The 27,846-nt window shown below is 40.4% G+C and overlaps 1 protein-coding gene and 1 long non-coding RNA gene across 3 annotated transcripts; both read right to left on the bottom strand.

The window, feature by feature from the left end:
* Nucleotides 1-97: 97 nt before the first annotated feature.
* Nucleotides 98-27,807, bottom strand: LOC146505546 (protein FAM53B-like). 2 transcript variants are annotated; one of them, XM_085181789.1, is made up of 6 exons: nucleotides 26,678-27,807; nucleotides 23,689-23,751; nucleotides 15,752-16,004; nucleotides 14,028-14,082; nucleotides 11,164-11,996; nucleotides 98-3,935 (listed from the first exon to the last, which is right to left on the bottom strand). In XM_085181789.1, the coding sequence occupies exons 3-6, from the start codon at nucleotides 15,824-15,826 to the stop codon at nucleotides 3,597-3,599; spliced, it is 1,302 nt and encodes a 433-aa protein (XP_085037915.1). In that variant the 5' UTR covers nucleotides 15,827-16,004; nucleotides 23,689-23,751; nucleotides 26,678-27,807; the 3' UTR covers nucleotides 98-3,596. The 2 variants fall into 2 exon arrangements, with proteins under 2 accessions (XP_085037915.1, XP_085037914.1); XM_085181788.1 differs by lacking the exon at nucleotides 23,689-23,751.
* LOC146505547 (uncharacterized) lies at nucleotides 7,657-11,157 on the bottom strand. Its single transcript, XR_014877428.1, has 2 exons — nucleotides 9,564-11,157; nucleotides 7,657-9,486 (listed from the first exon to the last, which is right to left on the bottom strand). It is a non-coding gene; the product is annotated as an uncharacterized LOC146505547 (long non-coding RNA).
* Nucleotides 27,808-27,846: the final 39 nt, after the last annotated feature.

Here is a 27,846-nt window from a genome sequence, read left to right as displayed (position 1 = left end):
ATTTTAAATGTTTAAACATTTTTATTGATGTTCACTTATTTTGCATTTACTACCTGAATGTTAACCCACAAAAGTTTGTGGGTTTTTGTGGTTTATGGTGTATATAGTAAAACAGTGCAAATGCTAAAACCAGAAATGATGTACACTTCATTAGGTACACCTGTTGACCCACGTGTTAATGCAATTATCTAATCAGCCAATCACAAGTCAGCAACCCAACGTTTTTAGGCACATAGGCATCATCAAGACACTGATTTAAGCAGCTTTAAATGTGACATGATTGCTTACTAGACTGAATGTTTCCAAAACTGCTGATCGACTGGGAATTTCTTACACAACCTATCTGGAATTGTGTGAAAAAGTGAAAATATGCAGTGAGCGCCAATTCTCAGGGCTAACACATCTGGATTAACAATACATCAAACCCTGAAGTAGATGGGCTACACTAGCAGAAGACCAGTTACCCTGAGACCTGTCCTCAGAATTTGTGGTAAACAACATAAAAGCATGGCCCATTTTGTCATTTTGGCTCGTCCTCCCAATGGTGTAATAGTGTGGGGAATATTTTTTGACATATTAGAGCTCCTTAGTACCAACTGAGTCTACCTGAGTATCACCATAGTGTGGCCATCTTCTGATGGCTGCTTACAGCAAGACAATATGTCACGTCACAAAGCTCAAATCATCTCAAAGTGCTTTCCTTCAACATCACACTGTACTCAGATGGTCTCCACAGCCACCAGATCTCAATCTAACAGAATGACAAGCACCTTTGGGATATTGTGGATTCATATTTTGAATGAGCAGCCAACAAATCTTGAGTAATTTTCTGATGCTATCATGTCAATATGGCTCAAAATCACTGAGGAATGTTTCCAACACCTTGTTGAAACTGTGCCACAAAGATTTTAGACAGTCATTTACACAGGAATGGCATAATTACAATGGGAGACACAGTGACACTCAAAAAACAAACCACTTCTCTTGCTTGTTTGAGTGTATTTTTTTATACATATTAATGCTATTTTTTGCTCAACTCTTACTTCATCTGTTTCCCTGTTGCTATTCTTGACAAAGCCATTTTTAACAAAACAAGCAGCCTCTGCTTCAAGTATACAGCCACAGACGAGCATAACCGAAGGAGACTTGGAGGCATCAAGCAATTCAGTATCCTTTAATGCTGAAGTGCAAGTACGACTCCCACCCATCTGGACGCAAACACTAGATTACACTTGAAAAGGCTGATGAAAATCTGATGTCATTAATCTCTCCTCCTCTGTAGTTCTCAAAGGACAGTTGAAGTCATTTTGCTGACAGTGTTTAAGTGAAGCTTTTTCTGAAAATGCAGCCAATGTTTTCTCACATGTAATGTAGGTCGATCAGTCCAGGGCGCTAACGTGGCCTTTCCTGTCTCCCTCTCTCCAAAATCTACATTTGGCAACCAGAACTACAATGCTCCCTATTTATAGTGCTTTTACCTCAGATATTAACTCTCTCCCCCGCATAGCATGCCACTTCCTGCCAAAGAGGAAATATGTGTGTGTGTTTTCTGTGTATGTGCGTGTGGTTTACTGACCTCTGGGAGCAACGAGTAACCGGACTACTGTTGATAGCAACATGATTTTATGTTTCCAGTCTTTTGTGTCCAGTTCACCATTGAAGTGTGAACTTTCAGACATCGTGTGCTTCTTTTCACGTGCCATATTCAAAATCTGAGCCATGTGACCTTCTTCTCATCTGCAAATCCTTATTCTGCCAACATCAGATGGACCGATCCACTGGGAATGAAAGAGAAGCAATGGCTAATCCAGTTTTCCACGCCAGGTGACTGGTTTTCTGCGTATACAAACATAGCACATTCAGTATCTATTTCAGGGCCTTTGAATAAGTGTACATGTTTGGGTGCATGTTTATGTAAGCCAACACCTAAGCGCTGAGATGTCGGAGTTCACCTTCCTTCAAGGCCATCATTGAAGGAGAGGCTGCAAGTGACTCCAACATCCTGTTTTCAGCATAAACAGTTTTGGACCGAGTGCCTTCCTCCCCATGCCGGAAAAACAATCTGTCCTATCACTTAATTTCAGCAATCAGCCTCCCTCGTGGCCAATAACATTGATGATGATGAGACAAGACTCAAATTTAATCTTAATAGATTAAATGGAGGTAAGTCTTATTAAGGTGACGGTGCTGTGAGCTTATTTCAGAAGCTTGGACAGAAATGATAGGAAATCCCAGAGTGGAAGAACCCAGTCCGGTCTACATGTCTGGCTCCCCACACATTTTCTCCTGACATCACCTCCTCTGGCCCGTGCAGGGTTACTGGACAGGAATATTCCATTGCTAGACATCCTGCCATTTTGTCTGGGAACTGCACCCAACCAATATAATTTTCTTTGTTTTGTTTTTAAACCTGACTTGCTGTATTCTTCAATAGCCTAGGTAGCCACTGTACAGAGAAAACATTTCTAGAGAAACGATTTGCTGCATAATCACGTTATGTACCTGTGGATATTCAAAACAATACAAGCTGAGTGAGCTTCAATGAAATGGCTCTGAAATGTTATGCAGGAAACGACTGCGTGTGGGTATGGCTTCTAAAGATTATCTGGAAACTTTGCAGCGTGTTCAGACTTTTGATCTGTCTGGGTGAAAGCTATCTTTTACAGAAATCTTGATTACCACTGAGCAATCATTACAAAATTACAAACTCAAATTAAACCAGACAAGTGAGTGCAGGATGTACGTTTATTTCATATTCATTCTTATAGAACAAAGACCTTATATTCTTAATCCTGCACAAACAGCTCATTAAAAAAACCTGTTACTTAGAAAAATATACACTGATGTTAGAACTGAAAATTTGAGATTCAGTGTTTAATTCAAAAATACAATTTGTCTATTTGGGTCAGAAAAGGTGGCTTCGATTGAGGCAAGTTTCTTGAAGAGAACTGAGACAGCAAGCATCCAGAAGAAGGCACTTTACATTTTCTGAACTCCACATAAAGCTTATTGAGCCTACATTCAGCAAAAAAAAACCCAAATCAGATTTTCACGTGTGCACAAAAGATGAAGAGGAAGGCCAAGGGTAAGTCTGTCTTTGCCTCTTTCTGTGTCACCCCATTGTTGATGCCCTCCACTTTCTCTGGAAAAACAAATTTGAGCTAAATATAAGAGAGCCCAGCTACTGCTACAGTACTACAAACTTAAGGTTAGCTGACTTTGGAAAGGTCATCAGGTTAAAAGACAGCGGGGGGCTGAGACACTTATTTAAGACAAACCCTCAATTTCCCACTCCTGAGTTAAGCTGAATATCTGATCCAAAAAAACAAAAACAAACAAACAACAAAACAAAAAAAAACACAAAACAAACTAAGGTTACTGCTTTTTAAACAAACAGTAAGAATGTTCAAGGCAAAGGTGTCATTAAAGAAGCCAGCCATTAGCAACATATGCAATGCTTCATCATATGTATCACCATCCTTGTCTTTTCAAAGCCTTTCCCTTACAAAATTAGCTATTATTTTTCCTCATATTTATCTTAATAGTCATTTCTCCATAACAGTCCAGACGCAGTCTTAAAATCGTCGATGCAAAGCTTAGTTTCTTTCGATCTGTTCAAGATCCAGCTCTCCCCCAAGCTGAAAAATGTCCCTCTGTGTCCCACAGTCACCCTTCCAGAGGGTGCGTTTACCATCTTCGATGCCTACAGGAGACCCAGGCCGTGAGTCCACACTACAAGCGGAGTCGCTATCCTCGTAAGATGAATCTTCTTCCTCGTCATCTCCTATCACTTCCTGCCATGACTCTAGTCCCAGCTCAGACACGCCTGTGAAGTCTGAATCCGGTTGGTCGATTAAGTCGAAGGTGGGCGGGGACAGGACTGACTGGCAGTTGTCACTAGATGAAAATCCAGGGCAGCTTAAGCTTTGTAAAGTCTGAAAAAACAAGAAAGAAAAAGAAAAGACCATGTTAGTCTGGACATTTTTGCACACGTTCACATCATGGCCTCTTTCTGATGAAGAGCTACAGAAGTCAAAGACTATGTCAGGGAGCTCAGAGCTTCCCAGAATGTCAGTTTAAGATTGGGTTTCAGTTTGGGCATCTTAAAAGCCGGCTTTCCCTTTCACTGATGGCATGTGAACATGTAAACATGCAAAAACACCAGTACACGTACAAGGCATTGAAGAGTATACACAGAACGCTAACCCTCTGGTTTGTTTGAGCAAAACACTGAAATGAGCACCAAACCACAAAATGTATCTTGTGTCAAACTGTGCTCTAGGCTTATTTATCACTGGAAACCACTTTGAAACACATACCTAACCCAACCCTGTATGGTAAAAGACATTTCTTATTTCAGCCATTGTTGTTCACAGTTGTTATGATGTTTTGTAGCTCACACTAGGGAGTGCCAGGGACAATCTGGATGTGAACAATTGCCTGCGTTTTTGCTCTCAAAACTTGACCTTAAAGAGACTCAATTCACAAAGGCTCCCGGTTTGCTTTCATGCTCTCTTTCCACCCTGAATTCCTCTCTGCAACAAAGAAAGGCAGCCGTGCAGCGCAGTGAAGGGGTTAATGATCTCTGGAGTGCCCTCAGCAGCAGATGTTGGAGGCATGGAGGTGAATAGAGATGAGGTTTTCTCTATAAAGCCCAGGCTTTCATGACAGACACCTCTAATGTTCCCTAGCATGTGTTGAGACATTGCCTTTCCTTTTACAATGAGCTTGGAGACACCCTTTCTCAAATCTCATTTTAGCAGGCTTGCCGTTTCCCCGTCCAAGAGAAAACTATAACATAGGCTGAGGCTGACTAAGTTTAAGGTTAGCTCACTTTTTCAGGATTAACTTTACATGCAAGTACCTCAAACACACCATGCTTCAACTGAAAGCGCTTGAGGTGATCATGTGAGGAGTGGGAGGCCTTTGCTGTAGTTACCCCACTGGAGTGGAAAAGGGGATTTCAGAGCTCTTGCTCTCTCAGTTCAACCCCTGGTATTACCCCACTACTAATTATCACAGCAGAGGAGGAGACGAAAGCAAGAGAGAAAGGAGGTGGAGAGGCTGTCTCTATACAATATGCTTTCTATAAAATCTACTGAGCCTGACTGGGATTTGGGTGGGTGTGGTGGTAGGCTGAGGGAGCAGGGTTAAATTTCTGCTGTGTACCCAGCTTTGCCAGATGAAAAACACCCATGTACACACACAAATCACTATTACCACACACATGGGCTCGCTACCCTGGACCTGTCATATCTCATATTACCCACTGCCATTACCAGGAATCTAACCATACACAGACGAAAACCACTTTAAAGTTATTATCCTTAAATGTCCTATTTAGAAACACACTTCATTTAAGGTTGGAGAACCACAATAAAAAATTTAAAAGAATATAAGAGCAAATTTCTACTTTTAGTCAAAAATGATTAATCAAGCACAAACAAAGCTACTGGAAAAAAGTATAAAATAAAACAACAACAAAAACTGAAGCAGGAGTTTAAAAGATTTTAAACTCTACACATCTCGTCCTAATCCACAGAAAATACTATACAGCAGATTTTAAAGACTATGACTAATAAAGTGAACTTCTGGAGTCTTGTTGATGTGCTCCTTTCAGTTTTCAGTTCTTGCTGATTTGGCAAGTGCATTTAAATAGCATGGGTCTGGGACATCTGTTCTGTAAAATAAAATGCACATTGACCAGAAGCAGAAATACAAAAGAGGAATCATTGGGCCTGTTAATCTTATAGTCAAAAACTTTGGACTGACAGGCTAGGCAATATCATGTTATTTTAGTAAAGAAATTAATAAATAAGGCCAAAGAAAGCAACAGTGTCATCTAAATGGATAATTTAAAAGGATAATTAGTATTCCCATGATGATATAAATTTCTCTAATACTCAAGAGTAGAAATACCTGTCAATAATGCAGCTCAATCATTGACGTGTATTACTCTGTTTCACTCAAGTGACTTCTCTATCACTGATAATTTGATCAAGAGCACCCTACATTCCAGCTCCAGCTACAACATGTGCAGTACTGTGCAAAAGTCTAGGGCCAAGTTTTTCTTTAGACACTGGCTGCATTTTCACTCATTTCTTGGTACTTCTTAAGCCACTTAACATTGACCTAAATCACTTAAGCATAAAAAAGGCACCTACTACATAGGATGAACCTATGTTATGCCTACATGTAATAGATAACTTAGGAAACAATCGATTTTACATTGTATCTTTAGACATTCCCCAGAGCCCAGAACAAAACAAAAGACAGTCAAAATCCAAAGAAGAGCTTTGAATGTCCTTCACGATGCCAGGAGACATTTTCCCGAAGTATACTTAAATACATTCCAAGAAAGCTTGCCTAAGTGAGTTCAAGCTTTTTTGAAGAATAAAGATACACTTCTTTGTATGTTTTCACATGTTAAAAAAAAAACCCCAAGCAAACAAAAAAAGAACAAAAAAAAACCCATTTTACATTTTCTTAAGAAAATATAGAGAAATGAAAGGTGGCTCAAGACTTTTGCATAGCACTGTATACATGCCTCTGCAAAACTCAGCATAGTCCCAAGCAGTACCATGTTTTAACCATACAACTTCATCAATGCTGCCATACACATTAAGGGAAATGAGAGCATTGTTTTCAGTTATATCTGACACATCAGGTCCACCACAGCCACGCATGCCTTGCAGCAAGTCATGTTTGAATGTTGAATAGAAAAAGTGAACAAGACATGAGATCCACTGGATTGGTTTATACCTTTTTTGTTTTTACGTTTAATATTCACCAAAATCCTATAAGAACAAATATTTCAGAGCTAAGTGGTGTTTTCATAGAGAATGTGGATTATTTTATACCATGATCTACACAACAATGGCTTGGACTGTAAGGATGTTATTTAGAGCATGGGTTCAAAAGGCAGCTGCTGTCGAAGAAGCACAAGCACATGCCAGGAGGTTAGGCAAATACCCTCCTGATGATTTGGGTAAACAACTAAAATCACCGAGCTAAATGCTATGCAAAGGCCCTGTTGTGAACCAAACTACAACCACAATCACACATATAGTACACTACTGAGAGGTGCAGGTACTTTACATTGCATTCACTGTGCAACTTCAGATTATTAGTATACGAGTCGATGGTGCTTCTTTGGTTTAGCTCTGTGCCGAAATTAGGTCACATAAACATTCAGCGACACACTGGTCTGAGGATGACATGCAATCAGACCTCTAGCAACAAACAACTGTGAAGCAAAAGAGAGGACAAGGAGCGGCAAGCAAAGACAGGAGACTATAACAGACATTCACGCACACATTCTTTGTTTTGGTGTGTGTATTCATCCACTATTTTACTCCTCTGCAGACAGAATGCCTGGCTTATTCATGCAAATGCCCAGAGGTAAGATGATGATAAAAGACTAAAATGTTGGGCTGTCAGATGTTGAAAAAGTGTAGGCGATAATAATGTGTGACTACAGACTAATGTTTGGTGATGCTCTACAATGCACATTTATGACAAGTCACAACATGTCATTATACCCGGTGAGAGCTGCACCTCAAGATGCCTACCTAGGTGTTCCCACAAGCATGCAGGGCTCAGTTATGATCATCATGTCTGCCATCCAAGGAATGAAGTGTGTGTGATGGAAGAAGGAGGGGAAGACCAGAGCAGCTTGAACTTGGGCCAAGAGAAAGACAATATTGATAGGGAGGGATACAAGTTTGTACACACACACACACACAAGCACGCGAACACACACATTTAAATATTTTGGACAAAAATGGACAATAGCCCAGCTGAAGTTAACTGACCAGGCTGGACTTAAGCACACAGCTTCCTCAAATTCACTGTGCAAGAAGTGTCAACAATCATTCAATGAAGGATATAGAGTTTGCTATGCCCAATAGCCAGTCCATTAAAAAAAACAAAAAAACAAAAAAACAATCCCCCAAAAAAAGACAACAATGACAGGCCAAGGTGGAAGGGCAGGCAGAGATAACTTATCTACATGGCTGACTGGGAGGACATTCAAGGAATTTTGGGGGTGGCTGCATTTAAATCCCCACGGTAGTCAAGTTATAGCTGATTAGCATGACATGCATCCCCAGAATTCACACCCGCCTTCATTGACGTGGTCGAGGAATCTAAAGGCCAAATTACACCATGTTCCACTAACTCACACTGAGGGCTTGTTGACCACCATGATCCTTCACTCGGCGAGTCTCTGGCGCACGTTCCATAGAAAATTAATCAAACAACACCTGTCTGTATCCACTGCAGTTCAGACAAATGTCACAGTTTCCTGCCCCATCTACAACATGTTTGCTATTCTTTTAATCAATGTTAGACAGCATTACTCAAAACACACCTACAGTAAAAAAAAAATAAAAAAAAAATCTACTGTTTACATAGGTATGAAAAGTAATAATGTTGTCATTAGGCTCACCCAGTTCTTGAGAAAGAGTGGGAGGAATTGTGTGTGCGTAACCAGGGGGAAAAAAACTGCCACTTCAATCACACAGAGGCCAGTTAAGAAGTCTTGTGATGCTCAAATATATAACGTCAGAAGAAAGATCACATTAAATAACTGATTTCCCATCAGAGTTGGTGAAATCTATTATATTCCCAACCCTGGCAGTACTTTGCATGTTCTATCCTCAGTAGATCAGACACAGGTTGTAACCAGCCCTAGTTTTCCACATTAACACTTCCTTTTCCAGACAGTCTGCCAGCTGGGATCTTTTTCTTTCCCTAGACTCTCACAAAGGTCAACCACTTTTGGTAACAACAATGTCAATCTCCAGCGGTATCTTCTTTGTGCTTTTGGTTTATTAAACTTAGAGTGAGATATTACAACCCTGCTTGTTTAAGTTCCTGGCCACACTTGACCTGGTTTAGTTATTGACATCAAGTCTCAATAACAGGAAAAGAAAATGAAGCAAGGGAGCACGTATTAATCATACTATCTTTGTTGTATGCAATGCTTTACTGGTAACTTTCCCGAGGTGTGCATGAGGATGAGCAGTTAAACATGGTTACAGTAGATCTGAAATGACCCATCTAACCTGTACGACTGGACTCCTTTCATCAACATGCACTCATGCAAGTCGACTCAAACCCCCGAAAAAAGTGAAAACATTTTTTGACCCGCTAACCTTTGAGAATAGATCATTTGTAACTAGCAGAGTAATGGCAATGACTAATGGCAAGTCGAGTTTAGGGCTGTGCGATATGACCAAAATCTCATATCCCGATATAAGACATCTATCGCCCGATAACGATATAAATCACAAAAATGTAACATTTTCTGTAAATTCTGTGAATCTCGGGCAGCTCGACTTGCGTGAAGTGTTTCCAGCTGGGCGTCGTGTACCTGGAGTCGAGTTTTTAACTGATGCGTGAAAATATCTATTTTTCTATAAGTTGTAACGGCCGCCGTTTTCTTTGTGAGTATTTATTACACGGCATGCTGCGGGGAAAAGCCTGTTCTAACGTTTGAGTCTAATCTATTTTTTAGCACGGCTCTTTTTTTGCTTCTCATCCGTCAATACTCTGCATACTATTTCACGTGATTCAGTTTATTTTGAAAAGTCTCAACAGGATCTTGAGCTTTATTGTGAAAGGTTTATGTGGAACATAAACAAACGGACACGCGATGGCGTTACCGTCGTTGTTGCTAACGACAACGTATAAAAACAGGCGCTTGTCCGTCGGTAGTGTGGTTATATTAAATATAAGAGAAAGAGAGAACTTTAGGAAATTAATATAGCCACTACAGTGACCATCAAAACGCTGAAAAAATATTGCCGTAAACAGTTTATTTTGCGACACCACGAAACAAACGGTAGCGTAAAATGAAACGATAGACTTTTTTATATCGTCATCCGATATATATCGTTATATCGAACGGCCCTAGTCGAGTTAATGTAAAACTGGCTCCATGTGTGTGTTTGTGGATTCGTTCTTTATATGTTGGATGCCTAATTTTTCCCCTCTTAGAAGCTGGCAATACAAGGGGAAACATGTTTGCTAGGCTCCATTACCCATGCCTTGTAATCCAACCCTGGCTAGGTCCTAAGTATGACTGGCTGGGAACTAATATTATTTCCAGAAAGGAAAAGGGGGGTATATGGATGAACTGATGATAACTTTCTAGTAAGAGACAGGAAAATTACAATATTCTCCTGAAACAAGGTACTGTGAAGGATGATTTTTGAGTATCAAATGACTTAAGTCATTTACCCATCAGGAAAGGATGGGTAAATAGGACAATGTGTAAAATTCCCAGAGCATTCACATAAATAATGAGCTGAATGTGATACAAGAATCAGATCAAGATCTTTCAGGGCACTAGAAAAAAAGAAGAAACACAGCACTGCCAAATATCAAAAGAGTTCATGTCATTAAAATACTTCTCTGGATCTATTTTGGGTTTGGGTTTACTCTCTGGCTGTTGCACTGTTTCCTCTCACCTTACAAAAGAACAAAAACCCTTGACATGGGAGATCAATCCAGCGCTCTGTGCATCCAAATATACCCATAATTCACTGCCGCTTTTTCTGACAGGTAGAAATATTGGATAGGAGTTGCAGAGAGGAAGCAAATAAATGGTGAGAAGTCCAACCTTTGGATGGACTTGTTTACCCAACAGAGTTAATGAAATTATAAACCCGAGAGGGCCTTGCTAGAGCGTGGTTCAAGGCAGCGTGACTGAACATGAGGAATGCTTTCTTAGTAAGTACCGCTCCCTAAGCTAGAGGGAGGAAAGCCTGAGATCACTTAGCCTCGAAGCCTCGGACTGACGACGCAGAAAACTTAATACAGTTTAATTTAATCCACTCCCTGATCAAACTCTGAGAGAAAGAGACAGACTTAGTTTTGTTTGAAGATGTCTTGAACTTCCCTTTAGTCTAAGAACAAAAAAGCATTTGTCTGTGTTGTAAGTGCATCTGGTTCAGGATTAAAGTGAATGCAACAGAGCGCATTTCCCAGCATTAAAGCAAGATTAGAAATAAGCTGATACTCATTTGTGTGCAATCAGCAAACACATGTAATATTAAACTCTGAAATTAGTCAAATTCCAATTGAATGCATTCAAATCAATGAATATGTAAGTGCTTGTCTGTGCAGGTCAACATATGTTTAACATTTCCAGCTAACCTGAGTCATCTTTGTCAGGTCCAGGGAGGGCCGCTGCTCCTGAGCATCTTCTGGTCTCCTGCGCTTCATGCCGACCTTTTTCTCATTTAGCACACAGGGCTGAGACCTGCTCCGAGACAAACACCCCTTTCCCCTGGCTCTCTGGCTAGCTCGTCTCCCCAGCTCTGGGGTGGAGTCTGAAGAGCTGGTCTCCGATGCCTCTTCCCTCTGGTGTTGTGGCAGGCTGATCTGCTCATGGGAAAGTGAGAGAGGCCTGAGGAAGACGTGATTTTGGGAGTGGTGATGATGTGTGGCAAGAGAGGTAGGGGAGACTGGAGAGGCAGTGAATTGAGGGTGGAGAGGCAGCGGCTGGTTGAAGAATGGCAGGTCCTGGATTCCATCAAAAGTGATGCTGGAGTGTGAGGGCAAACTAAAGCTGGAGCTACGCTGCATGGTGGGAAAATGGCTTCCCCCACCTCTGACACTCCCTCCACTGTGGCACCTTCGTTTCTCAACCGTTGTCCATACTCGGGACCCTTGGGGCCTCCAAGATGAGCGGAAGCCAGTGAATTCTTCAGAGAGCGACAGAGAGCGACACTGACGTTTGCTCGGGGGTGCCGTAGGAGTTTGGCTGGTAGCCGTAGTGGTGTAGTGTGCAGTGGCGGATGCGGCGTGAGTGCTGTTGCAGAGACTCAGATCTCTTATCAGGCTGGTGATTGCTGTGGAGCTGCCTGGTTCCTTGGCACAGTGGCTGTTGTGATCAGGCGTCACATCCCATAGAGGAGTACCAGACTGGCATGGAGCTCTCTGCTGGATGGCACAGCTTCGCCCCATATCCAACCATCTATCTGCCTCTGTAATAGGGAAAACATAAAAGCCTCACACTAATTGACCTCAACAGCAGCCCTTCTGACACATCTTTATCTGTGCAGCAAGCAATATTAAGCAAAAACTGCATTTGTTAACTAGAGCATGATGAATTCTAGCAGCAATATCTGGAAGGATAATTTAGTACTTAATAACAAAGACACAAAGAAACACACAAGCAGAAATAAGCTTAAGGCAAAGAGGATTGGTTGGTGTAAGAACAAACTGTTTGGAAGAATAAAGGGAGATTATTGTCTGCTTACAGCAATGGTGAGCTATTTAACTAAGAAGAAAGAAAAAGCTAAGTAGAAACAACAACAACAACAACAAAAAAAGAAATCATGAGCTTTGGAGAATTACAAAAAAAAGGGGTGGGAGGTTGTTTGTGTTAACATGATTGACAAGGTTATGCCTAGAGGAAACGAGGAATGCCAAACCAGTGCTGTTCCTCAGTAACTGTAATGAAAGCTGGACTGAAAATTCCCAATAATGTTGAAAGAAAAAAATAGTCAAAAAAAGTCATTTTCTGGAAAAAAAAAACCATCAGTGCATTCAAAGATGGAAATGTTTTAAAAGTCTTAAAAAGTTGGCTGCCCACCCCCCAAAAAGTCACAATGCTCAGAATAACACACTACATGCCCAGTAGGACTCAACAAGATCACTGTCTGTCTGCTTGTTTTTCACATAAACAGCTGCAGGACATGCAGTGAAACCTCAGCTGTGAGTTCTTACTGGCACATTACTGTTTCCGAGCATGAGAAACACATTTCTGCCTCCATTACTTTTAGAGTTAAATATGTAAATAAATAAATAATGCTGTGGTTTAAAACACCAACACACACACAAACAGAACAAAAAACACACAAAAAACCCAGATTACAATAAATTCTCTTCCTCAGCACGAACCAGCTCACTCCACTGACTGCTATGTTGGCCATTTTTTTTTTAGTTTCCAGCAGTAACATTCCTGACTATTTAAAACTTGGACATGCAAGAACGTTGATTCCAAAAACATGAACTACACATTATGATAAGAATCAGCCAGTGAAACAGTTGGGCAGTCACTCCCATTAGTCAAGTGGTTAGTAGGATATGCGTCAAAGCAGTATGAATTTCCAGCTGTCTCACCATCGGGACAAAAGAGTCTTGTGGAGGATAATACACCTACAGTAAAGTGTGGCTAAGTTCGACTCTATTGAAGCTTTTGTCAAAAAGAGCCCCTTGCTGATCCAAAAACCATCCTTTTGGATGCTTGCCTCCAATTCTGGCACGCTCTCTCCCAGACTACTGGACGGAAATCATTGTTTTGGCTGGACAAACAATGTACGGGGGCTACAGTGACGACCTGACAGGAATGTTAGGAAAACAACTGGACAAAAGGAGAAAGGGATGAACTTCAAAAGGCCACCATTTGAAAGCAAAAGACAAAGTGGTTGAACTAACAAAACACGCTAGCCAATTTTAATGTCAGGATTAACAGTGGAAAAATCTTTACCCAAAAGAAAGAGGGGGGGGGGGGGGGGGGGGAAGGAAGAAAAAAAGAGGGCAGTGGGAGATAGCTGGATTTGTATTGACAGTAGTATTTCTTTTAACACAGAGGATAATTACACAAACACAGCTAAAGGGAAATTGTTGACATAGGCAGCAGAATATTCAATTACAGTTCACTCCCATGAGAGTGCTGTGCAACGTTGTGTGGAGGCAGGTGCACTCTGATCATGAGTGGGGGATGAGTGACAGATGGAAAAAGGGAGAAGTGAGTGATCGAGTGTGGCAGGGGATAAACAACAAGACAACTTCAATCGCTGATTTTGATACTTCAACTTATTGGGGAATTAAAGGGGACAATTACTTGTGTTATATCAGTTGTGAAATGTTTTTTAACAAATAATCAGCCACTGCTATTTTCCAGATGTTAAATGCAGAGCACAGAGGGATGGCGTTTAATAAATGGAAGCAGGAGCAAAGGGGGAAAGACAAACAGAAAGACATAACGAGTGATAATGAAGATAACTCACCTACTGTTCCACGGGAGAGGAGGGTGGTCCCTCTGCTCATGGTGGGGACCTCACACTGTTGAGGGCACAGGCGAACATAAAGCAAAAGTCAGAAACAAAAGCCAAGGAACAAAAGTTCAGCCCTCAAATCAAATGAGAAGACTGATTTGTCTTCATTTTGAGGTCAGGATTATTTACACGCTGCTGCCAACGACCAGTGTGAAATAGTCAAAGATCTGCGTCAACCAAAGCCAATGCAAATGGTTACTTACTTTAAGCTTACTGTTTACGTTTTATGGTCTGTGAGTTTACCGTCTTGGTTCACAGCAACAACTAGCTCATACTCAGCAACTAGCGGGTGACTAAAGAATTAGATACATTTCTGAAGAGGAGGCGGAGAATAAGCAGCGCACAAAAGAGTGAGCATTAGACTCCATGAATAAAGACTCCAAATGAATGCTAATTTGCTCCATTCTTGCTGAATATATAGGGTGTTTCCCAACGAGCTTACTAAACAAAAAAATGCACTAATTTACACTTCATAATAATTTACGCTTGTATATACATTTTAATACATTTTTTTAAGACTTGCGCATTTAAATAGTTTCTAATGTTAAAGCTAGTTAAGTCTCAAGTCCTTTGACATCATAGTAAATTACAGTTACACCTACCCAAGCTAGCTAGCTAGCACAAGCAGCTTAACACACCATCGCTGCTGTTGTTGCTACTTAAAACTCAAGGATTCAAGAGTGTAGTCCATTATCCAGTGGGTGAACTACACTCTTTTGGACTGGTTTTACACTTTCACTTTTGTCAGAGCTGGAAACTACTTCCTAAAGATTATCCTTTAACTCACTGCAGGGTGCATGAAATACCTTCAAGGACAGCTGGACAATGATTTTACAATATTACAAAAAGAGTATGCTGTACCAAATACTTGCTTGCTTGAATATTGCCACGGTCACCTGTAGTTTTGATGTAAAGTGCAAACACTCTTTACATTTTCACTGCTGCTTGGTGGTGAGTTAAAAAGTGCTGCAGCCTGTAAAATAAAAGTTGAGCCTTACTGCTAAAACTAACAAATTTCAAAAGGCACAGCATCACAATTTTCACCATTTCACTACCGCTCAGAGTAGTTGGTAAGTACTATGGGGGGCTGCAACAATCTGGGAGGAGGTTTTCAGTGCAGCATTCTTCTTCGCAACCAATTTCACCAACTGCAAGCAATGTCCTGCAACCACTTGCCAACCAGCTGGAGAATACACATTTTTCCCAAGCAACCAGTGATTATCAGGGGATTGTTAACCAGTCTCAGGACGTGAAACTCTTGACATTGTCTTTTGCAAGACTGTCTTGGCACAGTCAACATTAAACCACTATTTTTTTCCACTAGTAGGAAAAAGCTCCTGAAGAAACCCTCTTGTTGTGAGCCAATAGCTATAACCACTGATCCACCATGCATTGACATTTTGGACTGATTTTGAACCAGTTCCCTTTATTTTATTAGGGAACTGGTTCCTTCTTGAACTAGAACTCTTTGTCTTCAAGGGACAATTATAAAGCTCACACTGAATGTCTCATCTGAGTAAGAGAACCTCAAAAGTGAAAATGTATCTATCATATTAATGACAGTTAAAGACATCTAAAATCCTTTAGTGAACAACTTATTGTGGTCTAACATGCTTGTGGGTACACTACCTACAAGCTTGCCTTGTGTGAAAGTCAAAACGTAAAGTTTCTCTCACCAGCTCAATGCTCTTGGACGTTACATCATTGGCAGCCTTCTTCTTTTCCAGTGTTTGTGAGAAAACAATCACCATGGTAGCAAGTAGCTCTGCTCCAGTCTGTTCAGGTGCAGAAAAAGGCCACAGGCAGCCATCTTATATGAGAGCGGAGGGCAGACAGTGCATCTGGGCAAAAAGCAGAGGAAGATTTCCCATTTGAAGAGCAGTACTTGTGAAGGTGGTGGAGGTAGGTCTCTCAAATGTCAGCCAATCTCTGTAATCATGGAAAAAAAGGGAAATAAAAACATTACTCATTGAATTAAAGTGCAAAGGATGTTTCTGGCTGCAACACATGGGCAAGAAGCAGGGCCTAAATAAAGCTCAGGTTTAAGCATAGCCATAACAATCAATAGTGTGCCAAATCTGGCTTCTTAACCCCAATTGTGGCTGCTTTAACTTGTTCTGTGCCATTCTCATTAAGATTTTTAACAAACACAAAAATCATGGCATGTGCATTTTTGTCTTAAAACATGTCTTGAGAGAAAGGTTTCTCACAAATACAAACAGGTTGCCTTTTTAATCAATCTGTAAGGTGATAACTGTCATTCACAGATAAATCACTTCAATATCTACATTCCTCACTGCTTTAACTAACATACCCATAACAGTGATTGAAAGGGGCACGGTTGAATGCGATACATGTTTGCTATATGCACACCTTAAGTTTTTCCATTCATCATTTAAAATCCGAAAACTTACAGCAACTTCAGTCATCGATATAGATCCACACACTACATACACACACCTATCAACCTACTAGCTTTAAAACAAAATGTGCTGATATATGTTAAACTGCTTCCTCATCCCTGTGGATAACAGAACATTTGGCCTGTCAGCAATATTACCCTGAACACGGGGGAATCTAAACATGCTGTAACAGAAGGCTAGCTTTAGCTAATCCAGGAAAAGACATTACCCACGTCACATGACTACAGATGTGGCTAGAAAACACGAACAGAAAAGAAGCATATATGGAGCTGCGGTTAACTCAAAGACTGCCTGCACCCACACATAGCAAAGTCCAGACAGAAGCTGCTTCAGTAAACACAACCGTTAAAAGCTTTATATGTATGGCAGATGGTCTATATCTTTTTTATTTTTGGGACAAACATGCCTTGTCACATCTGCTCAACTCAGCCTTTCTGATGTTTTTCAATGCATGTGAATGACTATGGCGGAGGATGGGCAAGTTCAGTTATCCTTTCTTTAATAAAAGTAGCTGCAGTGACTTTGGACTCCGTCATTTACCAACCACCAAACACACTGACAGTATCCAATTAGAGAGTACCAGCATAGTTCAGATCCCCAATCAACTGCTGGCTAATGACAGCTTTCGACTTTCGACGGAGCAACACATGAGGCTAATGGATCTTCCAGGCCTACTATGCTATCCTGCCCATGAAACATGTGGTTTTGTGTTAAGTAAGGGTTGTTGCACTTACACAAGATGCTTTAGGGAGAAGTGTGCACCACTGAAAAAAAATTGACTTCTGTAGAGGAAAAAAAAACAGAATAAAAACAACAACATGGATCGATAAAAAGTGTTTTGTTTTTTTAAACCAGTCTAGTCATGTCTTCCGACTTAACAATGTCATCTCTGTCCCTTTTCTTGTTTCCAGCCCCATGACTACATAAAGACTAAGTAAATAAATGTTTCATGTAGGCCTGCCTGAAACCAACAGCCGGCATATGACTCCCATTATCTCCATTCATTTCAGAGAGTCGGTGGAGCACAACCGGGCCTCCACAAGCAAGAGAAGGTGGTACTGTTAGTGGGAGTAAAAAGTAAAGAGTATGTTCTTCATAATCAGTTTTGCAGATTACTCTACTGATTAGAAGTGACACTGAGTAATGAGTGGGGCAATGTATTGCAGTGTGTGTGTGTGTGTGTGTGTTAATCAGAATAAGGGTCGAGGAGCGTGACGGTTGTGTTTAAAGGTTGTTATATTGTGCCGTTTGACTGATGCAGGTAGGAAGCGTGACTTGTCCGATCAAGGCTGAAACAGCATCTCCACACTGAGAACAAGAGCTAGCTGTGCATGTGTTTCTGTACATGCATGTCTGCTTATGCTAACCTGCACTTGTGTGTGTAGTGACTGGCAAGCAGGGTCATGGGAGAGGGCAGACCGAGTGTGAATTCAAGCCTGGAGCCATGCTTATTTAATGAACCGACTTCTCATGATGGGGAAACCAGAGCTTAATGGGCTGTGTAGAGCACTTGTGCAGAGCCATTTTCAGATCCGATCAGATTTTTGCTCTTCAAAGCAAGAGTCCTTGCTGGCTACATCACACTGTTTGAAAAGCCTTTTTGTTTCACTAGATGTCAGTCCTAACAAAAACTCAGGAAATTATCAGTTCATCTGAGGTTTCATGGGTCCCTCTTACACTCCACTGGGAGAAGAATTAAATATCATTTTTACAACTTTGGTCTTCAAAGATTATAAAAACTATCATTACTGTGTTTCTATATATCCAGCACAACATCAACCTTTTTCCTGTCTTGCCTCCCTGAAAACAAAAGCATTGTTCACCAAGCACTGGTGAAATGACAGGTAAGGTTGGATCATCTGAAAAATACCATCTTAAGAGAAGTTGGTTTTATCCTACGGATAATATGTCGTTGTGAAAGCAATCTTAAAGGGCCGCAGATGGACCTGTTTCACTCATGTGCTTGCCTCATGGTGCAAAGATAAAATCTGTGGGGCCATAAATGAACACCTCAAAGGCCTGCCTAGTTGTCACAATACTGCAGGGTGGTGGAACCTGTACTGTGGGCTGAGTGATTTGTGATAGTGAGGGTTGTACCCCACCCCTGAGGAAGGAAATGCACTGTTGAGGAAATCTACTGCTCAGTAAATTTGTGTTTCCACAGTAACTGAACAATTGTTAAATAGCTGTGATTATGATTTATGATCAAACAGCTTTACATTACACTATCAATTTTACTAAGCTTTAAGTTAAATATGTTTCATAAAGCCAGACAAAATCTCACAAACTCAGCTGGATGTCCCACACAGAAAAATGTCGTTTTTGTTATCATAAGTCAGGCTGATCATCAAACAAAGGCAAGTGACTTAAATGACGATTTGTCTCATCCTTTACAGTTAAGATACCAGAGAAGACATTGTGGATACTAAATGAGGCGTAAAACTGAAACTGGAAGAGCTACTTCTCCCTTCATTAGAGTCTCATATTATGATAAATGTGATGGGACAGGTGCTTTTTTTTTAACTTAATACTTTTATTATACTAATTACTTTTTTTATAGCTCAACAGTACAAAACAGTGAACACTGCACAAAGCACCGACTGATTTAGTCAAAGACTTCCACTTGCTATAGATCAACTTGCAATACTGCTTTGCCTGTCAAGGATAAAATGACTGAGGTTCATCAATTGTTTTGTCAGATCCCATTTCAGCCCTATTTGATTCAAATAAAGGAAATCTTTCCCAATAAATCTCAAATATATATGATATTTGCTGAGTCGTAACTTATCGAACTAACAAAACTTTGACCATACGTGGGTTCAAATCCACTGGTACTTCAAGAACTGATTTGTGTATGCTGGGTTGCAGAAAGAAGATCTTGGCTCACAATAGTCAGTGACTCAGGAGGGCACAAGAAAGAGCAGCTAAGATAATGTGGCTCTTTGCCCAGGCTGTGATTTGTACAGGCAGATAAATAGAAGCCTATTTGCGCCGCCCCTAAAGTTCTGTAACGGGGTGTTTGGTGTCCATCACTAATTGGCTCTGGTTGCTGCATACTTGTGTGGAGTGCGTCTGGTGTCAGGACTTTGATCAGTTGCTGTACTTGGAGGAAACCAGTTGATTTGGCACTAATGAAATGTTGAAGCCCAAATATTCAAAATATGGCATGGCTGAAAAGCCTCGGCAGATCATATTCTTGTTTTGATAAGATTAAATTTAATTACTGTCACAGTTTTCCTTAATCAAAGTGGCACTTAATGTCGGAAAAGGCTAGACGCTGACACCTGTTTTAAATAATTCAGATGTCCATGAGAAACTAAATGAAAGCCTTAAAAAAGAATAAAGGAGGCTTTCTTTTGTGAAAGCCTAAGATGTCCATTGTTAATTCAGGGTGAACACACAGCGACCCCTCTCTTGGATAATGTGGTCGAGGTTGTAAAAATGGTCTGTGAGGTCAAGACATACCATTGAATCTTTTGGCTATCACCCTAGTACCGTCTACTCCTTCAAAGGTACATAAACACTGAAAAGCTTATTCAGTGAAACTTTATGTATTTTAAGTAGTCAAGTTGTGGCCTTTTTTTGGAGATTACCCTGAATGCTTTCTCTCATGACAGTGACCATTAATCTCTGCATGAATACAGCCTTGAAGCTCCAATTTAAGTTGCTGTTACTCTTAACAACAGATCTACAATAGAAATAAGAGCAGTAAACATGAACCCCAAAGCTTCCTTTAGAATTAACTTGCAAGTCCAGTTAATACTGGTCTTCTTATCTCGACTATGTTGGCATGAAGACACTAACATAATTCACATAAGCAAGCACACTTCCCTTTGCACCGCAGGAGTTCTACTTCCCTTGTGGTCACATGACATGCCACTGCTGAATTGGGTGTGGAACATACTGACTTCATTACTAAATACATGAAAGGAGAAAGCCCCAAGTGATATCCACAGAGCATTGTGGCAACGAGTTAACTTCACATACACATATTCTACCATCATTTCACGTTAGCATTTATTTAATCATAGGATTAAATAAATCCTACATTACAGCCTGAGAGCGGATATGTTATCTACTATATGTTAGGTAAAATTGTCAAAGTTTTCGTTTTGGGTTTTTTTCCCACAAAAATGAATCTCTGATACTTCCTGGGGTAGTTTCACTCTGACTTAAGACACAAAACAGTTGCTAGGTAGTACACTGTTTCTAGGATTTTAACAGGTAGCCATAGCAGCCAAGCACACAACAGAAGACAACAATGACAACTGGTGATGTGAAAAAGGCAGATGTCACCCATCTAGTGAATAATAATGTCTGGACAGCTCATCAGTCTTTATCAGTAAATCTGTTTGTCATAGGAAACTGGACTATTGAGCAAGGCCAGTTTACTAAGGTGAAGCACTGTGACATGTAACCCGCAAACACACCACACTCTTTCTATTTAGTGTAGCTTTAAATTTATTAGGGGTTGACCTCTGTTTCTTAGACTAGGGTTTAGTTAACCGAAAGCTTAAGGAGCTTGACAGGCATAGGATAAGGTGTTTGAGTAGGTACCACACTAATTATACTGTCCTCTCCAACTGAATCAGCAATCCTTGCTTTTCTGCCTGTGGTTTCTTCCATTTTCTGTTCTATGCACACTAGAGCTCTAATCCATTAGGGGTACATTACATACACCAGAGGCTCCAGTTCTCCTAGCAATCCCAAGCAATTGCTTAGCTCAATAGGAGGGGCCATTCCTATGCTGTATAAACAAGTGATGTTATACTCACTGTCAGTACCAATGATCTAATAAGTACCCTATATAGTAGATTTTTAAAGATCAATATAATAACTCTAGTTTGAAGGAGAAAAAAAAACAACAAATTACTAAATTACAAGACAAATACACCCCCCCCCCTTCCAATCCAAACTCCACATTGTCTAATGAAAAGAATACAAATCCAAACATTCAACATGCTTGAAAATTAACAGTCTTTGACTAGTGCTATTACACGAGATTTTTAACAGTAGTCAAAGCATAAGTCATCAATGAGTCAAAGTCAATCTGAAAAACTGTCAGAGAGATGTGGCTACTGTATCATAGTTTAGCAATGCTAACCAAATTCTAACAACCATGCTTATTAGAAAAAGAGATGCATGCTTCTGGCAGAGCAGCAGTCATCTTCAGTCTAACACATAATATTATCATGTATACTGTAATCACTAAAATGATAGAGCTCATAATTTACAAATACATTTTCTTAAAACCAGTTGATTTCTATATAGTGTCCTCAGCATGTAAGTAGTCCATGAAAGTGTTGTATAGAGCCAGTGGCCCATGGTGCTGCAGCCGATATGAGGTTAAAAGTGCTTCTGTTGTTATGTGAAGCACAATGGCGTCAAATCAAACAAATGAAGATGATTTCGTGACAGCAGTGACTGGAGAAGCAGGAGGAATTGCTTCCTCACTGACATTGAATACGACACTAGTGGTAAGCTAGAAAAGCTTTGTGGTGAAGTGTGCAGTCCAAATGAGCACAAAAGGCATTTGTGTAAATGCCAAACTGTGTATATCTAGATTGAAAAATAAGCTTTTATAATATTCATATGCAATGGTATGTTAATTAGCCATAAGCTTTTGCATACTCATGCTTATTAACATAAAGATATACAGTAGGTCTGTAATATGCAAGAGGAGTCTAAGCAGAAGGGCTCTACAAAACAACAATTACACTGACTTTGTGTATGAAGCCGCCATGCAAAACAGTGCTGCACATACCATCATGAGAGATGGAGGCCGTTTAGCCACGCGGCCCTGTTGGAGCCAAGTTCCACCGATAGTTTCTAAAATATGTTGGCAGCACTGAGTAATTAATCAATTACTTTCTGCTGCTCTATTACATACATTTTTTGGAGATGTGGGTGAGTTTTTAGTGAGTATCGGTGGGAGAATTTCAGAACAAAAACTATGAGCAGCATTCCATCAGCCCATTCATTCATTCATGAGGGGGCTCAGCTCACCATATGGACCGTCTGACTGCTCAGCATAATGTGTACTAGGAATGTAAAACAGATATTTGAAAATCCCACTGAAGACGTGTCATTTTAAGTTTTTTTCATTGAAATAACCACATACAGTAAATGTTGGACTCATGAGTCCTATGTTAAGCAGCGCTAAATAGGAAGAAGACATATTATCAATTTAAAACATATCTGTTAGTTTCAACAGTGATGACTGGGAATAATTTAAACAAGCCATTTCACATTATAATTGTGGGATGCGCTGTTTTCACTCATCTTTGTTGAAAAACGAAAGCAAATCAAATTGGTGCTGGAATAAAGTAAACTGCTACTGTGTAAAGGTCAAGATAATGTCCGTAGACAAAGCTTTTACATTTCCTAGTTGGACCAGAAGCTTTCTTTGCATAGTAATACACAGTAGAATTCCAATCAGTCTCTGACTTAAGACTCAATTGTAATACTTCAGTTACATTTCCATATACAACATCTTAAAAATACTGTTTGTTATTTGGCAGTTAATAAGCTCATCCGATTCAAGTAATCTAATATGTTACACAGCAAGCTACTTGTTGAGCTTCTGTGTAATGACATGCAGGTGCATGTAAAACAAGTATGTAAAACAGAGTCCATCCCAAATACTGAGAACCAGTATGCTGTACAACTCCACGGGGGGAAAAAGTATGACTTTAGATTACCAATCAATAATAATGTTAGTGCAAGGCTAGTCATGAGAAGCCAGTGTGACCAGACAACCCTGCTTGTGAAAGGATGTAACACATTAAGTGTCACATTAGTATATATCAAAAAATGATTGTCATTATTAATTAGAGTCCTAATACTTGAAAGAGGAAGTTAGATGCTTAGATTTTGTCACAACTGTGGAAAACAGGTTCTAAAAATGCATCAGATGAGGCTGTCTGTACACTAACAGAAGCTTTCAGTTCTCTCTGTCTGTTTTTTTTTTTTTAAATAAATAAAGGACTCATTTGGGAGATTCCTTCATCAGCCTGGATCTACGGTAAAGAACGGCATGAATGAGACTGGAGTTATGCTTTGGCTCATATTGTAAGGAAAGGCCAATCCAAAGCAGTCGAGGAAAATAAACAGAAGAATGCCAACTGCTGCCATTCATAAGTGTGGTGTTATGATGACACAAGGCAACACAAGAGAAAATATTGGCTCACCTGGGATTTGGGGTTTTCCAGAAGAATACAGGTTATGCACATGCACACAACATATGCAAACGACTAAAAAAAATAAAGACATACTTATTTGAGAGTCAAACACGGTGTGGGCATCCTTTCTTTCCCTTTTTTAAATAATTCCTCACTATCGCCACATAAAGACTAGAGCAGAGTGTTCATTGGAGCATTTCTATTGCATCCCAGAATGCTTTTCATCTTTAAGTAGAGTCTGGTGCCTGTCTTGGGGGGTTGGGGGAGTGCTTCTCTGGTGTATGTGAGAATGCCTCTTTTCTTTTCTTTTCAGCTGCTGGTCTGTGGCTCTGTGGGCGATTTGACGCCAGACTTACAAATCCATCATGTTAATGAGGAAGGAATAAACAAAACAAGGAATATTGACAATGAAACAAATACACTGACAGAGTCAAATAACCGAGGTATTTGTTTTTAACTTCTTTAAGACTAAATGGGGAGGTGGGGGTGAGTTTAAATGTGTCTGAAGCCACAGCAATTATGACTGCAGGTCACAGAGAAGAAAGGGAAGCTTCTGAAATGAATAAAGAGTACCATGGTGGCAGAGACAGCCATGGCTAACAATCCTTTTCTGGTAGGTTTGCATAATGCCTTGGGTCAGGGAACAAGAGAGGGAAAGAGAGCAACAGTGGAGCAGTAGTGGAACAGAAAGACAAATAACAGTCAAAAACAGGAGAAAAAGCATGATTAATAAATGCAAAAAAGGCAAAAAGCAAAGGACCGAGAGGGGTGAAAGTGGCAGCATGTGCGTCAGCGTGTGGACTGAGTGAGAGTTGTTCACACAGACGGAGAATGGGCCAGTGGCTTGCTCAGCACACAGGCACACAGCTGCCCACTGACAGAATAGAGTTCTAATAGGGCCTTTTTTCTGCAACACAAAGACCTTGCAAATGTGTGCGTCTTAAGCACACACTGGAGTGCAGAGCAATCCCCTTTAAAAACCCACCGCCCTTAATTGCCTCCATATATTATGTTTCTAGTATGTCCAAAACAAGCCTACAGATGAACAATACCAGAGCTGTTGTTGAGCACATTTGCAGTACACTAAGTACAAAAAGCGATCGCCAGGAACTGTGATGAAAATGTGTAAACTGCTTCCTACTCAACGCGAGGAGTGTTTTCACTTTTTTGGAAAAAGTCCTATGGATTGACTTGTTTCAATATGCCTGCTTAGCCAGTAGCAACATTTCCAAATGTGTTAGAAATTAAATAAAACAGCCAAAGTAACATATAGAAGACAACAGATTGCTTTTGTTTTCTGGACCTCTGCAAACTTCTGGCACCAGGACAGATCACTTTCACCCTGCTCCTAGTCAGACATAATAATTCGCAAGAGCAAACAGCACATTTGCAGATTCACGAACTTGTTCACATCAAGCTGAAAGATTCCAGCAATTGTTTATTTTGGAAATCAAGGCATTGTGTAGTGATCAAAATCTTCTCCAACCTGGAAAATTAGATAAGAAGTACTCAGAACAGGTTACATCTAAGTCAAACCCGCATTTGTGAGACACCTCTATCAGCATGCCAATAGTCACTAGACTATTGGCATGCTGATAGAGGTGATTAAATCTGCTCAAGCACTCTGCTTCACTTCCAATCTGAACTTCAGCTAACCTTTGCAATTGCGAAGACATTTCATTTTCTGCAAATATGCGTCTATTCACGTTTAGTTTACCAACCAACCTAGCCAGTCAAGGATGACCTCTTGCTTCTGTGTCCCTGTGAAAATTCCCAGATATTTCCAATTAATGTACCCTCATACCAAACCAGTTCTTCAGGGTATTGTGTTGATGGTGTCCACAAAGCTCAGCCAGCTGTGGTTAGCATCGGAAAGGGCAAAATATAAGCACCAAAACATAAGCGGCAACACTTCCTAACCCACAAAGGAAACAAAGATGACAAATAAGCAGTTTAGTGCTCTGCTGCCACTGTGCCCTATATTCAGAGTCCTCGTTTACAGTTTGAGCCTAAAACAAAACAGAGGCCTCATAGCTATGCCAGCGGATAACAAACCTAAATTATAATTGTTCTTATCAGCATCTTATCAGTTCTTATCATGTAGGTTTCAGTTTCATATATGTATAACATCATAGTCTTAGTTTATAATGCATTCATCTCTGTCACGTAGTCATAAGAACAGTGTATATTTTGGTTGAACTTCAAGGATGCAGCCTTATATATTAGCTGATAAAACAGAATTGAAATTGAGGAAGAACAAAGTGGCCAATAGTTTCGGGCTCCTAAGCCTAAAAAAAGTACCTACTCTGATGCTCAGGGGAAAAAAAGCACAAGATTTAGTAATTTCAGATTCCTCTCTGAAAAGAGAACAAAAACCTAAATGTGCGGTGGAGATTGGTGCGACTTGTGCAGCCAAGCCTTATGACTCAAAGCACTAAAGCTTCTCTTAACATCATCTCATGGGTTGTGGTGAGGAACTGTGTGTCAATGCTGCAAAGCAACCACACTGCCTCTCCACCTACAGGTACTGTGTAGTTTACAGCAGTCTCAGATTCACTGCATTGCCTGACAGATGAAGGGGGAGTTTGCAGCCCCAAAGAGCTTGCTGCCTGTGTGAAGCCCCTAAACCTCAAAACGGGAATTATGCGGGGACATTTATAGCAGCACCAGGTCGGTCATGTAGATTATTTTATATACATATATTTATTTAGAAGCTCCATAGGAACTGAGTGCAGAACAATTAAGTTGCAGTCACCCAAAAAGAGTTCAACACGCCACATTGTTATTTTTTTTATTTTTATATGAACAAAAAAGGTTTATACTCTTTTAAGAAATTCATCCCCCAAAAAGCCATTTATGTTTTCTTAAAGTACGTGTCCTTAAAGTAACCTTACAAGTTATATGGTGAAACCCAGCAAGAACAGAGTAAACTTCAGAGCAGTGAAAGAAACAAAGACAAAGACGTTCAGTGCATACAATTTAACTAACGTGCTACTACCTGGCTAGCAGAGGCTCTTTCGAGGTTAGGTCATCTTCAACAAACAGAAAGCGAAAAAGAAAAAGTTTATCGCAGTTGCAGCCGCCAGTTCAGCGTCCTCAGCGTAGGACCAAGCAAGACTGCAAGCAGCTGAGAGCTGAGCTTCTGCCTTCAGCATTGATTGTAACAATATCCGCGTACACATGCAGTTCAAGTCAGCGGGGGGAGAGACGAGCAACAAGTTAACCGGCTAGCAAACTAATGCGGACACAGGGACACCGGGTTGTTGTGCAGTGTTCTCGTAGAGTTATAATTATTAATCCAGAAACACTAAAAGTCTTTAATATGTCAACACACAAGGGGCGAAGTTTTATTTACCACTTGCACCCCCACCCTTTTCGAGTTGGTACGTTCCAGTGCCCTCGGGCATTTACAATACTCGTGGTCATTGTTTTATTACTATGCAGCCCGTTTCATTGATGTTGAGTAGGTAAATGAGTGTTGACGAGTCAAAATAAGCAAAGATAAACAACTCAACTAAAAGTTGCTACCGCGGAGCCATGCGTTTTGCCTAAAACAACGAGACATGTCGTCACGTAATAACGTGAACCACGAGTAAATAAAGTTTATAATCGTTAATTAATGCCTTATTGCGCCCCAGTGTACCAGTGGTAGTCATTACTCAGTGCGAAAAGGTCTGAAATACTTGTTCGTCCACCTCTCGCCATGGAATGTTCACCGTTACATGCTGAAGTAATTCAATCAATCCACAAAAATCCTATTAGGGGACCTTCAAACGTGTTTCCAGGGAGATGGAGTGGAAAAAACATAAATATTTGAAGTATCACACTTGAGAAGTTGAAATGAAAGCATGGTATTCGTGCTGGTAGTGCAGCCAGCGGGTTATGGCACAGAGTCTAAAACCTTATAGGCTAACATTATGAATGGAATAAAAGTGTAGCTTGAGCCATGTGCCAACCCGAAGGCTGTGAAAGCGCTGATGAGGGTAAATCTGCTGCAGACTACAGCTGAGTTCAAACCAACAAGTTTCTTGTCTAATTTTCCTTCATGATTGGGTGGCTGGAAATAAAATATTTTTAAAGATGAAGGAATGAAATTAGTCGAGCTCTTTAAAAAAAAAAAAAGATAATTTGAGTTGATGTAACTGTCTACCTGTTTGTTTGTTTATT

Source organism: Neolamprologus multifasciatus, chromosome 13, assembly GCF_963576455.1.
Source record: "Neolamprologus multifasciatus chromosome 13, fNeoMul1.2, whole genome shotgun sequence".
Taxonomy (NCBI): Eukaryota; Metazoa; Chordata; class Actinopteri; order Cichliformes; family Cichlidae; genus Neolamprologus; species Neolamprologus multifasciatus.
This window is presented reverse-complemented; position numbering and strand designations above follow the sequence as displayed.